The sequence below is a fragment of the Babylonia areolata genome, chromosome 18, assembly GCF_041734735.1.
Source record: "Babylonia areolata isolate BAREFJ2019XMU chromosome 18, ASM4173473v1, whole genome shotgun sequence".
Taxonomy (NCBI): Eukaryota; Metazoa; Mollusca; class Gastropoda; order Neogastropoda; family Buccinidae; genus Babylonia; species Babylonia areolata.
Window position 1 is genome coordinate 68,711,516 of NC_134893.1, and position 17,425 is coordinate 68,728,940.

The 17,425-nt window shown below is 40.4% G+C and overlaps 2 protein-coding genes across 4 annotated transcripts in view; one reads left to right on the top strand and one right to left on the bottom strand.

Annotated features, from left to right (window-relative positions):
* Positions 1 to 9,298, bottom strand: part of LOC143293028 (cyclin-Y-like) — a 32,193-nt gene extending 22,895 nt beyond the window's left edge. For both annotated transcript variants that reach the window (XM_076603837.1, XM_076603836.1), the window contains exons 1-5: positions 8,573 to 9,298; positions 6,114 to 6,191; positions 4,876 to 4,934; positions 3,752 to 3,967; positions 758 to 877 (exon numbers count right to left, since the gene is read on the bottom strand). In XM_076603837.1, the coding sequence (XP_076459952.1) occupies positions 758 to 877; positions 3,752 to 3,967; positions 4,876 to 4,934; positions 6,114 to 6,191; positions 8,573 to 8,765 (666 nt within the window). In that variant the 5' untranslated portion in view covers positions 8,766 to 9,298. The remainder of the gene's footprint in view (positions 1 to 757; positions 878 to 3,751; positions 3,968 to 4,875; positions 4,935 to 6,113; positions 6,192 to 8,572) is intronic.
* A 2,126-nt stretch (positions 9,299 to 11,424) lies between these two features.
* Positions 11,425 to 17,425, top strand: part of LOC143292129 (uncharacterized) — a 37,115-nt gene continuing 31,114 nt past the window's right edge. The window contains exons 1-6 of one of the 2 annotated variants that reach the window (XM_076602317.1): positions 11,425 to 11,627; positions 12,291 to 12,435; positions 13,344 to 13,590; positions 14,401 to 14,475; positions 15,986 to 16,141; positions 16,921 to 17,043. In XM_076602317.1, the coding sequence (XP_076458432.1) occupies positions 11,466 to 11,627; positions 12,291 to 12,435; positions 13,344 to 13,590; positions 14,401 to 14,475; positions 15,986 to 16,141; positions 16,921 to 17,043 (908 nt within the window). In that variant the 5' untranslated portion in view covers positions 11,425 to 11,465. The remainder of the gene's footprint in view (positions 11,628 to 12,290; positions 12,436 to 13,343; positions 13,591 to 14,400; positions 14,476 to 15,985; positions 16,142 to 16,920; positions 17,044 to 17,425) is intronic. The other variant, XM_076602318.1, reaches the window with a different exon arrangement.

Sequence of the window (17,425 nt, forward strand, 5' to 3'; positions counted from 1 at the left end):
ATAGGCTGGATGAGTTTCAGTTTCAGTTTCTAAAAAAGGCATCACTGCGTTCGGACAAATCCACATAAAATGCTGTATCACATCTGCTAGGCAGATGTCTGACCTGCAACATAAACCTAATGCACTTACTGACTTTGGCCTTGAGCGCATGCTCATATACTTGTGTAGCTATCTGAGTGGATTTCTTCAACAGAATTTTGTGTAAATTGTCAAAATGCTATGTATTAACAGGCAGTGCAATTACTGGTTGTTCTAAACTTTACAAACTAAACTACCCTTTACTTGCTAAACTACCCTATGAGAGTGGATTTCTTCTACAGAATTTTGCATGGACTGTCGAAATGCTGTCTTTTAACAGGCAGTGCGATTATTTGTTGTTTTAAACTTTACCAATAACACAATTATTCGGTAAGAATGCAGTATAAACATGTGTATGCGTGCGCATGTGTTTATGTAAGTTTGTGCCTGCCTATGTGTGCGTATGTGTTAGGGTAGCTGTTAGATACACATGTATGTTAAAATGTATGTATGCAGTGTGTGTGTGTGTGTGTGTGTGTGTGTGTGTGTGTAGTCACATTTTGGTGTGTGTATGTAACATAGATACGATGCTTTATGTTAACAAAGCGTTTTTGTAAAGCACCTAGAGCAGATTTCTGGATAGTGTGCTATATAAGCATCCATCATTATTATTATTATTATTATTATTATAAACACCCTGACCAAAACGCAGAATGGGAAGAAAGAAGAGGATTCGAACCAGGGTCACAATGGCACATTCAGCAGTGAGCTGGGCTGCACTGAAGAGGTTGCGCACAAAGCGGTATATAACTTTGTGCTCCGGGTCACGCTTGTCATAATCGTCTGGCACCGGGTCCTTCTGAAAGAAGCAGAAAATAATACAGTTAATAATAATATCATAGTGATAAAATGTTTATGGCCCAACGCTCATCTTATATCACAGATTGAAAGCTGAATGATCAACATCACAGAATTGTGACAGCTTATATCACAGATTGACATAAGCTTACGACGGGCGTAATAGCCGAATGGTTAAAGCGTTGGACTTTCAATCTGAGGGTCCTGGGTTCGAATCACGGTGACGGCGCCTGGTGGGTAAAGGGTGGAGATTTTTACGATCTCCCAGGTCAACATATGTGCAGACCTGCCAGTGCCTGAACCCCCTACGTGTGTATACGCAAGCAGATCAAATACGCACGTTAAAGATCCTATAATCCATGTCAGCGTTCGGTGGGTTATGGAAACAAGAACATACCCAGCATGCACATCCCCGAAAACGGAGTATGGCTGCCTACATGGTGGGATAAAAACGGTCATACACGTAAAAGCCAACTCGCGTATATACGAGTGAACGTGGGAGTTGAAGCCCATGAACGCAGAAGAAGAAGAAGAAGAAGAAGACATAAGATTAAAGTTGGGCCAACAGCAAAGTGAGAGCTGTGTGACCAATGTTTTTTTCCATTACAATGCCGAATGGGAAGTCATTTACAGCTTAGTCTTTTGTGAAGGACTATAACTCTCAAACTAGGAGGCAAGACTGTACTGGCTCTTATTGCTGCAGCCTTGGGGGCTAGTTGTTAGCCCTTAGGAAACCATCCCAATGCCGACTGTCCTAAAACCCCCTTGGCCCAGAAAGTGAGGCTGTAACTTGGGCAAGACTCCACTACAATCAAATTCCAGCCCAGATAGTCGGGATGGTAGTTGCCTCCTCTGCGGATCTGATGGTCATAGTCAGACATGACTGACCATCACACATGAATACTGACAACAATGTGCATTCGTGCAGCGCCCTTTCTGTCTAAGACTAAGAGCTCAGGGCACTTTACATGAAAGAATATATCACAAATTACATGAAACACTCATGACATTGTGCGGTGGTCAAATGGTAAAAAGGAAGTGGAGGAGGCGGCGGGTTGGTGTTGTTGAGAGGGCCAGGAGTAGAGGGCCCAGAGTGTCAGCGAATCGATTGCGATCGCGCCTTAATTTTAGCACGATTCCCCAATCGAGCTACATAATTATGTGACCTGGTTGGAGACATAATTTGACAACAAACAAAAACGCCAGAGAATCGACAGACAGGCAGAAAATACGAAAAAAAACTTAGCCGTATGAAGAGCACAGGAACAGAAGTCATGATGGCTGCCGGAAAAAGAGGGCGCTAGCCAGCGGGACAAAAGGGAGGTTACCTACTTCCGGGAGGTTATCGGCTGTAGTTTCGTTTTCTCCCCATAGGCGGATAGTTTGCACAGGACAGCAATGTCAGACCCTGCCGGAGTCTGCACTAGTTGGGTCACGGTTAAGTATGTGTAATTAAAATGCAGATTCTCACCTAAGTTTCTTGAGTTTCACAGTCGAGTGTCATCCACTTCAAGGATGCGTCTTTGGGTGTGTTGCTCTAATTACCTGACCAACACTGCAAGTGTCTGTATCTCTCGGGCCTGGTTAACGCCGGGATATCATTATGACAGGAAGCGTAGAGTACAGCCTTGTCACGCAGTCCCAGACCAAAATGGACCTCCATAGCAACATCGTCATCATCATCGTCATCCTCCTTCATCGTCATCAATATAAACAAAATAGTCTCAAAGTCTATGGCCTTTCATGCCCTGCTCTCATGGTGACCTGTTCCAATACCCCTCCACTTCCGTCCTTGGAATGAGTCCTGTCAATGTCGTCAGATTCATGGGGGGCTGTTGTTTGAGGGACGTGGTGTTGGTCTTCACTCTGGGAGGGACGCTCACTCAGTCTGGCTCCACGACTAAGCCATTATTGTCGTTAGTAGGGGGCTGAGTAGGTGTTGTCCTAAGTACGTTAAATCAGAAACTGAACACCAGAACATCACCACTGAACACCACCGAAGTGACTCAGCAGCAGTGCAGGGTCTCCTCTGGTGTGTGGCCTCCTGGCGACCTAACAACGATGGTTCCCTGTGGACTGCCGACGCTGGAACTGCGACGGACAAACCCGGGTGTGGCCGTGTATGGGGGAATCTAAATGAGTGGCGTGGGAGTAATGCCACTGAAACGGTGCAGAAGATGGGGCAGCAAAAAAAAAAAAAAAAAAAAAGTTTCTTGAGTTCAATCCTTGCCACACCTGGTGGGTTAATGGTGGAGATTTTTCCGACCTCCCAGGTCAACATATGTGCAGACATGTCAATGCCTGAACCCCCTTCTGAGTATACACATGCATGCGGAAGATCAAGCAGTGAAAAAGACAGGGGGAAAAGAGACAGAGCTAAAAGGAAGCCGAGATATATCTATATGAATTATGATAAAAAAAATTATTTAATTATATACATGAATTCTAATTCAGATAAAGAGAAGAAGAAAAAATCCAACAATTTACTAAATCCAATCATTCGGATGAGACGATAAACCGAGGTCCCGTTTGCAGCATGACGTGCTCTCCCTGGGAAGAGCAGCCCAAATTTCACACAGAGAAATCTATTGTAAAAAAAAGGAGAAATACAATACAATACAAATAATCTTGTGTCCAAAAACAGAAAACAAACACCAACAACCTGCAAAATGTCCACATTCATTTCTGAGTTCAAGACACAGAAAACAAAAAGCCCACAACCGGCATAATTTTCACAGTGAATTCCGAGTTCAAGACACAGAAAGAAAAACACACACACACAAAAAAAACTCTACAAGTACAATCTGCAAAAAATTCACAGCGAATTCCCTGAATTCAAAGACACAGAACTGAACCCCCACAAAAAAAAACTTACCGACAAGGGATGAAGCTTCTCATCAAATATGTTCAAGATCTGTCGGTCGACGTTGTTGTTGCCAGCAGCCGAGCGGTCCCTGTTTCGTATATGGAAATAAATGGCCAGGGCCACAGTCCTGATGGTGTTCTTCAGGTTTGGCTGCGACACGGTGGAGTCGTCTATGTAGATCGTGGAGCAAGAGCTGAACTTTTTGAGCTGACCGTGCTCGTCAATCTGCCAACACACAGTTCAGTTCAGTTACTCCAGGAGGCGTCAGTGCGTTAGAACAAATCCATGTACCCTACACCACAACTGCAAAACAGATGCCTGACCAGCAGCGTATTCCAACACCCTTAGTCAGGCCTTAAGGGGAAAAAAACAAAAGCATACACAAATTAATGGATACATCATTAAATCAATGAATAAATAATTAAACAAATAAATAAATGATTTTAAAAAACAATGAAAAAAACCCACAATATTTCATATCAAATTATACATACAATCATACACTTTTCCCATATTCATGCTCATCAGTTTGTCAAAGTATAGTACTATATGTAATTATAATAGTTTTTATTAATACGCATGCAAGCATTTAACATTTTACGTGTACGACCATCTTGTTTATCTACCCCGCCATTTAGGCAGCCATACTGTTTTCAGGGGTGTGCATGCTGGGTACATTCTTGTTTCCATAACCCACCCAATGCTGACATGGACTACAGGATGTTTTACGTGAGTATTTGATCTTCTGCATGTGTATACACATGAAGGGGGTTCAGGCACAAGCAGGTCTGCACATACATTGACCTGGGAGATCAGAAAATTCTCCACCCTTTACCCAACAGGCCCCGTTACCAAAATTCAAACCCAGGACCCCCACATTGAAAGTCCAACACTTAAACCACTCGGCTATTGTGCCCATTACAAAATAAAGCACATTTCCTTTTCCTGTCTCTGTACCCATACATACCCCTATGCTGCCTCAACATCCACAGATCTAAAGACACTATGAAAAAAAAAAAACCCCAAATTAATTCCAGCAACCTCAAACATTCTCACAAAATATCCAGTTATGCAAATTAGAAAAGGATAACTTTCTACTTTTTTTTGTTTTACTTTTCTTCCAACACACTCACAAACTGAGGGTTTCCCTCTGGAGACAAAATCATCTGACTTCTGCGCCGTATCTTGTTGTCTGCAATAAAAGAAAAAAAAAGATAATAATGATAACAATAACAACAACAATAACACAACAACCATAATAATAAAAACAACATCAATAACAATAACAACTAATAATAATACATTTCCATTGTGTTCTAGCACTTTGAAGCCCATCAGTCCAAGTGCACTACAGTTTCTGTGGACCAGCAAGGGCAGTGTCAAAGACATATATTTCATGTGCACACAAAAATGCACACATAGTCATCAAAAACATGCTCAGTCAGTACCCTTGAAAATACAGGCCAACTACACAGAGACTATTGCCAAGACGCTATAACTAAGTACCAAGTGAGAATACAACTGATTGAGAAAGTGAAACTGAATGTGCTCACTGCAGTACGGAAAAAGACCCCCGCCCCCACCACCACCCCACCCCATGCTCAGTCCAATGAAACAACTGGGTGTCACAGATAAATCTGTACATCACTACATGGTGCACAAAGTGTTTAACATGACATACAGATAAAAAGATGCAACTAAGTCTAAACTGAAATTTCATAATGTGTATATCATATGTATCATAATCAAACATCACTGAACTGATCAGCTCAGCTGAATTCCGGATGACTACAATCTCAAGCAAATTCGTGGCTGCTAATAATGCTATGGCATCAGTCAGATTAACTGAGTAAGTTTATCTGTTAACAAATGTGTTTCCTTCACAGAAAGCTGTCATGATATTCTCATTGTGTTTCAGCGCTATGAGCATAATATAAAAAAACCACAACAATACTGTAAATTAACAATTATATAGAACAATCAAATCTATACTAATTATAGTAAGTTGATCGCACAATCTGGTATATTATTTTGCAGTAATTGTAACAAGTAAACAACAATGTTTATCAAAATTAATCATTACTGCTAAGAGAGAGAGAGGCGGGGGAGGGGGGGGCGAGAGGGAGGGGAGAGAGAGAGAGAAAGAGGGAGAGAGAGACAGGGAGGAGAGAGAGAGAGAGAGAGAGAGAGACAGAGAGAGAGAGAGAGGGATGGACAGACGGACAGATAAAGTACAATCTCTCAAAGCAAATTAGATCACATTCATAAGTCTAAAATGATCACTTATCAGATCTAACCAAATGTAAAAAATATATACATAAGTCATAATAAATGAGCACGCAGTCCCTGAGAAAAGCAAACACGCACTTACTTTTTTGAATCTCGCTTTCTGATCTTGCTGAGAACAGTGGCTTGGCAACTGGGTTGTTGGAAGGGTCAAAGTCTATCTCTGAAAAAAGAAGAAGCAAACTTAAGCATTAAAACAAATGATAAAGTTTGCTTATGCAAACATTTTTTATTCCCCCTTCCCCCAATCTGCATTTTTTTTTTTTTTTTTAAATAAGTATTTCTAAATCATGTTTGATGAGAACTGGATTTAAGATTTTGAAAATGAAATCACTTAAAATCTAAAATCTTTCAGTTTTAAACCTGCAACCTTTTGTGATGAAGATGCCATGACCTTGACCTCTGGCCTTGCCACCTTGACCTTTTACAGATTACTCCATCACCACAACCATGGCCACAATCATACCAAGCTTAAAAATAATAATAATGTATTCTTTAAAAAAAAAAAAAAGATACATGTACAGTATGTCTTCAATTACATAACTTAATAAGTAATATACTGTTTGTAATTTCTAGCATTACCACACAGGATGGCCTTGGCCTTGACCTTTGACCTCTAGCCCTAGGGGGGTTGAATAAATACAAAAGCGGTACCATCCAGTATATCCAACTTTTAAAGAGCTATCAAAAAAGAAGATTTAAAAAAAAAAAAATTTGCCACACCAACATGTTAAACCACCACAATGAGATCATTGCTATTAAGCGAAAATGGGGTTAATAAAAATCAAAATTAGTAATGACTAAATCATTACAGAGTTTTTTGTTGTTGTTTTTTTGTTTTTAAGGTGTTTTTTTTTTTAAATAAGCCAGATTTGATAAACCCTTTTCAGTATTCTTGCTGATGGTTTCTGTTTTCCTGGCATATGCACACACCTTGGGAATGCATTCCATTATGATTCATTAATAGTACATGTTAACAGTGCTTTACTTATCTCAAAAACTGCTCAAGTGTTGCTGCAGTCTTCTTAACTACTCAACAAATTCAGTAGCTGAATAGCTGATGGGCAGTGTTAGCATAACAACAATGGTCTAAACAATGTGCCTCATAAACTTTGAGAACTTTACAACACTGAATCCTTGCTTGATATCATCATATAAAATAACTGCTTACAATCATCCTGAAAATCCAAAATGCCTAACGCTCTGCTTATAATTATATAGTTATAATACAGACAAGAGACTGAAATAAGCCTACAGTTGGGTCAACGGTAAAGTGAGAGCTGTATGATCAATAATGTCTCCACTGCAATGAGAATTCATTTACACTGTAAATTACATCTAGTCTTTTGTGAAGGACTTTGATTCTCAAACTAGGTGACAAGATTGTACTGGTTCTAGGTCAAGTTAGTGCTTCTCCCTTGGGGGTGAGTTAGCCTTCGGGGACTATACAAATTCTGAATGTCCAAAAGTCCTTTTGGCCAAGAAAGTGGGTAACTAACTTGGGCAAGACATTTCACTAAAACCAAAATCAATTCCAGCCCAGATAGGACAGCAGCTGCCTCCTCTGCTGAAGGTCAGAGTCAGACATGACTGACTTATTTTTTTCAGTGACTATCATAAACTGTAAAAACACAGTAAAAATCTAGGCCAGTGCTAGGCACTGATCCTTGATCAGTGTACAGCATGCAGCTCAACATCAGTTCGGACTAATTACCACATGTAATGTTCAATTTTTGGGAAATGTGGGCCTTTCTTGATTTTTTAGTTTGCTTTTGCTCCTTTGAACTTTTCACCAATGGCTGATAAAACCAGTCCATGTTAGTCTTCAGGGTGACAAAAAAGTCCAACTAGGAATCAAACTCTTCACTCACTGATAGGTCAATCTCCAATATCTCCTCCTGACTCCATATTTGCCATATCTCCCAAAAACGAACTCCCACTAATTTCATAATTACCAACAAACTCCCACCAACATTATGATTGTTATTATGCTATGATTACCGGATGTAATGCTTCATTGTCGTTCAATGACATTTTCATCAAGATTTCCATGAAGCAACAAGCTTCATTTCAATTGAGCATCAACACCCAGCAATTTTGACAAATTTATCCAAAAGGAAGGTGGCAGAATGGTTAAGATGCTCGTCTGCCAATATAGAGTCCATGGGGGTCTGGGTTCGAATCCTGCTCTCGCCCTCTCTCCCAAGTTTGACTGGAAAATCGAACTGACCTCCTAGTCTTTCGGATGAAATGATAAACTAAGCTCCGTGTGCAGCACTCAGTTGGCGCACTGAAAAAGAACCCATGGCAACAAAAGTGTTGTCCTCAGGCAAAACTGAGTACAAGAAATCCACTGTGATAGGTACACAAACATATACATATTATATATCCATGCACTCAAGGCCTGACAAAGCGCCTTGGGTTATGCTGCTGGTCAGGCATCTGCAGAACAGATGAGGTGTAGCATATATGGATTTGTCCGAACACAGCGACACCACCTTAAGAAACTGAAACTGGAACTGAAACTGAAACAATCCAAAATACCTTCTGGTTCTCTTTCACTGATATGTTGTGGAACAAGGGACCCAGTGCTCTGCTGTGTCTGAAGAACATGAGCGTGGGGCTGGACATGGTACTGGCCATCCTCCACTGGGTGTGCCGGCTGGTAGCTCTCCTGCCTCTTCTTGCTGCGCCCTTTCGGGCTTTGGTAAATGCAGCATGACTGCTTGTTCCCCATGCTTTCTGACCAATTGTCTCCTCAAACGTTCACACACACAAAAAGAGCAGTTATGGAGTTAAAACTGCAAAAACACCATTGCACCACGTAGGCTGTTCTTGGACTGTCCAAGTAAAATCATGTCACTGTGTATGACTAGCACTGTAGTCTGACTGAATTACTAGTCCTGTTTTCTGCAGTTTCACTTTGATATTCAACACATTCCTGTTATTTTGCAACAGTCAAACTCTAAATCGTCCGATCTTTCCTGTAGCATCAAGCAATAAATTGATATATTCATCAACTGCGTGTTACTCATCTATTTGTATTACATGTGTATAAAAAGATTATGTTAAGGGAAAGTCACAGTATTTTAATGGTGATGGAATAACAGACTTGTGTCAGAAGCATCACACATCTGTCGAATTCATATGTTTTGTTCCGCTGCGCACCAAGAACATTTTAAGCAGACTGACATACTCTATCAACGTCAGACTCCAGTCTGAAGACTTTTGCTTCTTCCAGGAATTCGTTCCATCGTCGATTATGGCCAACAAAAAGCTCTGGGGATGGAGCCCGGCCTTAAAACGGAAATGCGGCAGAAGTGACAGACTTGCCTTCTGTTTCTGTAACCGTCTTTTTCATTGGCTGACACAACAAAAGGTGCTTGCTCTTTCCGGTCAAGATACCCCGGGAAAGTTTGTCTTCAAAATGGCGGTGTTATTCAATGAAAGGTTAGTGTTGATATAATTTTTTTGGAAGCCCACGTGGCCCTGGTTTCTCTTCTTTAAACTGATTGTGTGAGCTCTGGTCCGAAAATGGAATTAGAAGGAGCACTTGCAGTGATCTTTTACTGTTGGCTGATTAAATATTTGCCCCAAAGAGCTCATGTTTACATGATGCAGGAAAGCGGATACGGGATAGTCAGCGTGGAGAGGAAGAACAAGATCATTAAGAATTCTAATTTCTGTGAAGTTTCTTGGATTTTGTTGAAGAAACAGGAAGTCAGTTCCTCCTTGGGCATTTGGTTAGCACACATCTCAAAAAGTTTTCTTAACTTTTAAGTTAGATATAATGATTGTGAGATTGTTAGGATATCCATCTTCAGTACCTGTATGTACAGTAACCATGTGAGTGTTGGTCTTCCTTCCGTGAGTTTGTCTTACAGTGAGTTATATCGAGTAAAAAGCACAGTGCATTTATGACCGAATCCTGTGTTCAGTTATCGACCAGAAGGCTGAGACGAATGACCGTGTTTTTTTGTTTGTAATTTATTACGGATCACTGAAAAATTGAAATAGGATCAGGATCAGGATTTGGGGCGTTGTTTAATGCAACTTAGCCAACAATGATTTCACGCCACTTTGGATCGAACACATCCAGCCATATTAATTAATCAATTTAATGATATACATTGATATTGACATTCCTTTTGAGTGCAGTTTGGGCAATGTACACATTTCTTCCCCTGTCTTCTTTCCATTCAGTTTAATTTCAAAGATGGAAAAAGTTGAAAATTGGTTTGTAAAATATGATATAATACTCTGCATTTCTTCCCCTCTCAAATACAAATAAAGAGTTGAGAGGAAGATGTAAAGCTTAAAAAAGTATTATTGACCATGTGAAGAGTTAAAAAAACAAAACAGAAACTGTTGTTAACCAAATTACAATTTCTTCCATCTTCGAAGCGAAAGAGTACAGGGGAATAAATGTGGATGTTACTGGAAATAATTCTGAAATAAACTGATTGATAAATTATTTGCATTTTTACTTTCACATTGACATCATGTTTATTGTCACTCCTGATCAGTAGATAGCTGGAGATTTACGTGGCCATCTCGGATTCAACTTTTACTTGAAATCCCATGCAATGCCAAAGGCGATCGACAATGGCAAAAGCAGGAAACATGCGCTGTCCCCCCATTCCTTCAATTGATAGTCTCCATTGCTACAACCAAACTCTGTAAAATATATGCACAATAAAAACAGGACGAAATATAATGCACAAAGTTGAAGAAAGAAGCCTTCTGTTTCAAACATTCTGCCTCTCTTGGTTGCTTGCTCATAATTTTGGAGAGCCAGTCAACTTCGAGAGCATAGGTCATGTGATGTACCTCTGTAAGTCATGTCAGGATGCCTATCCAGTGGTCTGTTCCACCCAAAAGAATCAGACTGGATCTTTACCATGTTGTGTGTGATTGTTCCCCACATTCAAACTAAAATGAGACACCACTTCAGATTCAAAACACTTCTTGGTTAAGAATTTTGTGATGGTTGGTGCAAGTTGGGGGTTTCTTTGTTTCTAAAGAATTAATTGCTCATAGCACTTTGTACAGTGCACAATAATATGCTTTCTTTAGCTTAATGGTCATGGTGCACCTGGAAATACAGTGGACAGACTACACAATTCTTAATGTCAGGACACCCTTTTTTGGGGGGGAAGGGGGGGGGGGGATTGAATTGCTGTGGGAAGAAATAAGTCAAGCAAATGTGCTAAACATTTACCTTTTGAACTGCAGCTGATTTTTATGTAATTGTTCATAGAAGTTAAAAAAAAAAATTACTGGGGTGAGATTGGGGCTGGGGGTGATGCCTCTGAATATAGTTTAAAGGACTCAGAAGTAAATTTCTATGAACATAACATTGATTCTACTTGAACTTGCAGATGAATTGAAAACTGATGACACCATCCAGTTGTTGAGGGAAAGACTGTCTGAGAAAATGGCGAAGAATGAGTTTGTCGGGAAGATCAAGTACCTAGGTGATGCCTCATGCAGCCAGAATTTCAAGGCAGCTGTTGTATCACTTTCGTCAAAAAGTGGCAAGCTGTATCTCAAAACATGGCTCACGTGCAATCCAAATCGGCTGTACAGGTGGAATGAAGTAAGTGATATAAAAGATTAAAACTTTTGGTTTGGGAATGTGTTTGTGATGATGTATTAACTATTATGTAGGTTGTATTAAACAAGCGTACTTTCAGTCTATATGTCATAGAAAATGTGACAAGCGTGTGGGGGGGATGGGGCGGGCAGGTGTGTGTGTGTGTGTGTGTAGATTACTAGATGGTTTAAACAGTGCACAATTGATATTAGTATTGTAGTCGTATGTCTGTGTGTCTATCATAATGTAAAACTGAATAAAAAATGTTTGAAAAAAACAACAACAAAAAACAAATGACAGTAGTCAGTGTTATATATTGGAGTTTTCCTGAAAAGCATGAACAGGAAAGCATTTTCCCTACAAACAAATCCCAAGCAAAAAAGTTGTTTGTTTTTTGTTGTTTTTTAGGGGAGGATTGGGGGGGAGGGGTGGTGAGGGTTATAATAGTCAAGTGATGCTTTTCTCTTGGAAAGAAACTTTTTGAGAATTTAGGCATCTGTTGTACCTCATGCTTTTTGAAGTGTTCTGTTACCATGTGACTTTCATAAATCAATCTGTACACGAAACATTCCTAGTACTCAAGTTGACTGTTTGATTTGCAAAAAGGAAAGGTTCTTGACACTTACAGTGTGTGTGTGTGTGTGTGCCCTCATTTGTTAATGGCAGATTACTGGAGCAGAGAGCTACATCAAAGGCCAGCGACTGGTCATAAGATCCCCACCCAAACGACCGTACTGGGAGTTGCATTTTATGGGTGATCGTCCACAAACCAACCAAAAGCTGTTGGATGACATAAGAAGCCTGTCCAAAGGTATGTTGATTTTTTTTTTTTCTCTGGCTTTTTTTTTTTATGTCTGTAACAGTGGTAATTCTTTCTCAAGTGTAGCTTTCACTAGTTTCAGTATTTTGCTAAAGAATGCTCCCACCCCCTACACCACAGCCCTTCTGTTGAAGATAGCACCAGACTGTCCTTAGAACTATAGTGTTTGTCTTGTTTATTTTAAAGTAATACCAGAGTCTGGGCTTGGATCAGTGTGATATTTTGAAATGAAGTATTGTATTTTTTTTAGTAAAGGAACGTGATAAATGACCATGGTAAATCAGTCTTGAAAGAAAGCAGCAATTTATTGGGGAATGGTTAAATCATCTTCTTTTCTTTTTTTTTTTCTTTCTTTTTTTTTTTCTTTTAATATTTTTATTTTTTCTTTCTTTCAGAAATATTTTGAAAACTCATGTATGGACAGTTACAAGTACACATGCTCATTTACACACACAACACACACACACACACACACACACACACACACACACACACATTCTCTCTCTCACTTGCTCATTTGCTTTTTTTTCTCACACTATCACTATTACTCACTCACACATGTATGTGTACTCATGAATGCACACATTAAATGTATATCTGTGTCATGAATAAATATGTTTAGGCTGCATACTCTTACTCTCACTCCCACACTCACAATCTGATTTTCCCACATTCAGCCAGGTACATCAAATCAATCTGTATAGTGATAGATATTTTTAGGCAGAATGTTTTTTTCTCATGCATACTTTAACTTAGATATTTTTTAAGGCAGATTTCTCTCTCACAAATACTTGTTACCAAGTAACCTTTTTCTTTTCTTCTTAGATTTTCTTTTCTTTTTCTTAAAATTTTTTTAATTTTTTATTCATGACCGAAAATAAGCCGTTGTTATTCCACAGCAGGCAGCAGCACTCCGCAGAACAAAGCAGAAGTTGGGTGTGAGAAGTCCAGCTCCCCATTCAACGGGCTGCCGTTCGGCATGCGGCCCATAACACACCAGGAACCCCCTCGCCAAGCCCTCGCGTTCTATCAGGGGGGCCAAGAGTCCTCCCCTCATCCCGGCAGGCAGAGACACGCTAGTGGGGGACAGGTTCAGTTCCCCCAGACGGAGGATGACGATTCTGGAACGTCTCCGCGCTTCACGAGGTGATTTGCTGCAGATGTTTGTTGTTGTCACAGGTTAAGAGGTTTGATGTGGCTGATTTGTTGCAGACATTGGTTGTAGCAGGTTAAAGATGTAAAGTTGATTGGTACAGATGTTTGTTTTTACATCTTCTTCTTCTTCTTTCTTCTTTGTTCGTGGGCTGCAACTCCCACGTTCACTCGTGTATACGTGAGTGGGCTTTTACGTGTATGACCGTTTTTACCCCTGCCATGTAGGCAGCCATCCTCTGCTTTCGGGGGTGTGCATGCTGGGTATGTACTTGTTTCCATAACCCACCGAACGCTGACATGGATTAAAAGATCTTTAACGTGCGTATTTGATCTTTTGCTTGCGTATATCACACGAAGGGGGTTCAGGCACTAGCAGGTCTGCACATATGTTGACCTGGGAGATCGGAAAAATCTCCACCCTATACCCACCAGGCACCATCACCGAGATTCGAACCCGGGATCCTCAGATTGAAAGTCCAACGCTTTAACCACTCGGCTATTGCGCCCGTCGCTTTTACGTGTTAAGATTTAAAGTTCTGTCCTGTGTGCAACATGTATTTGGCGCACTGAAAAAGGCCCCCACAGCAACGAAAGTGTTGTCCTCTGGCAAAATTTTGTAGAAGAAATACACTCTGACACAGTAGGCACAAAAAATGAATATGTATATACTCTATGTCCAACAGGTCAAGTTGTGTTGTTGGTCAGGCATCTGTGTAGAGGATGTGGTGTAGCGTACATGGATTGGTCCCAGTGCAACGATGCCTCCTTGAGAGACTGAAGCTGAAATCTGTGTGTGTGCAGGGTCAAAGAGAACAGGCGACAGAGTGGTGAGGCGAAAAAGAACAGTGATGATGAGAGCAAGGAAAATCAGCACAGGTTTGACGATGTACTTTTTTATAGATATATCTACGTTGTTTTGTTACTGTATTTGTATTGGTTATTTTTTCATTCAAGTGTTTGATCCTAAGGGTTTATGAGAGTGAAAGGTTTTTGTGATGCATATTTTTCGTGTCAGTTTATAAAGCTGCATATCCCACTTTCTGTTCTTTCACAAAAAAAGGTTTAAAAAAAAAGAGGGCGCTAGTCAGGGATACACAGGGGAGGTAACCTACTTCGGGAGGTTATCGGCCATAGCTACTTTTGTTTTCTCCACATAGGTGGGTAGTAGTTTGCACAGGACAGGAATCAGACCCCTGCCGGAGTCTGCACTGGTGGGTCATGGTAAGTATGTTACTGAAACGTAATTTTAGGAAGAAAATTTCCCTTTTTAAGTATAGAAATGTTTTAACTGTACTATCTTTATGGTATGATATTGTAAGTAAAGTGAGAAGGGATGCATTCTGTAGTACTGAATGACAGTTTAATGGAGATGTGTACTTTCTGGAGTTTGTAAAGATATATGTGCACTTAAAGGGGGATTGATATAGAAGCGTACCGTAAAGTTCGGTCTATAAGCCGCGACTTTTTACCCCAGCTTCAACCTCTGCTGCTTATACAATGATGCGGCTTATTTGCGGATTTTAACGATCCCGGGAGTGTCACATTCTCGTCTATTCTTAGCTGCCCTTCAACTCACCAAAATCATGATTTCTGTCCATGAATTTTTGGATGAGCTTCAGGATAGTGTGCTAACTGTTCACGTTTTATAAGTCAAATCCGCACACATTAAAGCCTCCAGATCAGCATTCAGTTCTACTCTGCTCAAGCGTGCACCCTCATCATGCCGAAAATACGACGTTATGCCTATGATGCAGCCTTCAAATTGAAGGCAATCGACCTAGCAGACGACAGTGCAAGTGACGAACCAGCAGCGACCTCCACCTTCATGTTCATGAAGTGAAAGCGAGGCTGAAGTCAGTGACAAGATGGTGGAGGAAGCTGTGCTGGTTCTCTTCAACTCAGACATTGAAGATGAAGATTTTAGTGGATTCAGTGAGCAGGATGACATTGAATAAATGTGACTATCCCTAAATTATGGATCATATTTTCATTGTGTTTATTTATTATTTTTTTGTGGCACAAGCAGTATTTTCGCTTGCTTTTCTTTGTGTTGTTCCCGCTTGTGTTTATTTCATAACCTACAGTATCAACAGCTTTTCTGTAGTATCAGTGTGTTCCGGTACCGGAAATAAGTGCGGCTTATAAGCCGGTGCAGCTTATGTATGTATAAAGTTCAATTTTTTCCAAAATTTAGTGGGTGCGGCTTATATACCAGTGCGCTCAATAGACCGAACTTTACAGTACATACTTTCAAGGGTTACTAAAGATGTGCAGTTTAGTGAATTGATAAAGGCAAAGTGCTTTTTAGGGACTGATAAAGACGTGTACTTTCAGGGACTGATATAGAAGTGTACGTTCAAGGGTTAATAAAGATGTGTACTTTCAGAGGTCCTGTCAACGTGAGTATGGACCCGCAGAACAAACAGGGCGACCGCAAGCCCCTTCAGGTGTCCAAGATTCGGTTCTATGGCGCTGCTGCTCAGGAGAGAGCGTCCCTGGGTGAAGCTAGCTCCAACACTTTCTTCAAAGTGACAAAGCCCAGGTAACATGTCCAGCATTTTCTTTTTTCTTTTTTTTTTTTTTTTTTTTTGTTTTTGTTGTACTTAACTCATTCTACTCCAGGTACAAGTTAACTCATACCATGATTACTTCCCCCGTGGACCAGGTGCAAGTTTTCTCGTACCAACACACAATTCTAATTTTGTTCATTCTTGCTTGGTACAGTTGGTATTCTATACTGAACTGTTTATGGATTCCAGAAGCTTGAAAATGAAGCTTTGTTTGACTGATTAAATCAACAATTCTCCATCTGTTTTCACTGTGTTAGTGAATAGCCCTGGGGGGGTTTTCTGCAGTTGTCTCACGTAGCGCTGGTTCAGGGGTGTTGTAGCAGGGGTAGAATGTGTTAAGATTTTGTTGCTCAGTGAGCATGATACCATACAGTATGACCTTTGTGTGATAACTTATTTCTTTGTGTTGAATTGGCTGCTGCTCTCCCTCGATTTTATTGCTCTGTGAGTATCAGGTGTTGAGCTTGAGCGCATCTGTAACAAAAATAATGCTTCAGGTAAACATCTGTCCCCCCCAGTTACATTTCTGTTTCTCTTCACAAATCAACCCGTTGTGGGTTGTGTTATCACAGACCTCAGTTTATCATCTCATACAAGTACCTAACGTCCAGACCAACTCTCAAAGCATTGTTGATGAGGAGAAAATTCTGACAAGGATGAGATTCAATCCCACATGCACTCGATTCGTCAGCGGATGTGTTACCACCAGATCAACATCCCACAGTGTTAAGATGAGTGTGTTTTTGTGCAGACCTGTGTCTGGCCCCATTTTTTCACCTCGTGAGCTCATGAACACGTACTCTTGGAACCAGAACAGGAAAAACACGCTGTCGGAAGCTGTGAAGAATGATACTCCTCAGCTTCAGCTTCAAGGGTAAGCAGAAATGTTCTGAAGCGTTACTGTGGGTGTCATGTTTGTTATTTGCTTTGGTCATCAGAATGTGTTGTTTTTGTCATCAGAATGTGTTGTTTTTGTCATCAGAATGTGTTGTTTTGGTCAACGGAATGTGATGCTATGGTCATCAGAATATGTTGCTTTGTTTTGGTCATCAGAATGTGTTGCTGTGGTCATCAAAATGTGTTGTTTTGGTCATCAGAATGTGTTGCGTTGGTCATCAGAATGTGTGTTTTGGTCATCAGATTGTGATGGTTTGGTCATCAGTATATGTTGCTTTGGTCATCAGAATGTGTTGTTTTGGTCATGTGTTGTTTTGGTCATCAGAATGTGTGTGTGTACTTTTTCACATTGCGAGGTA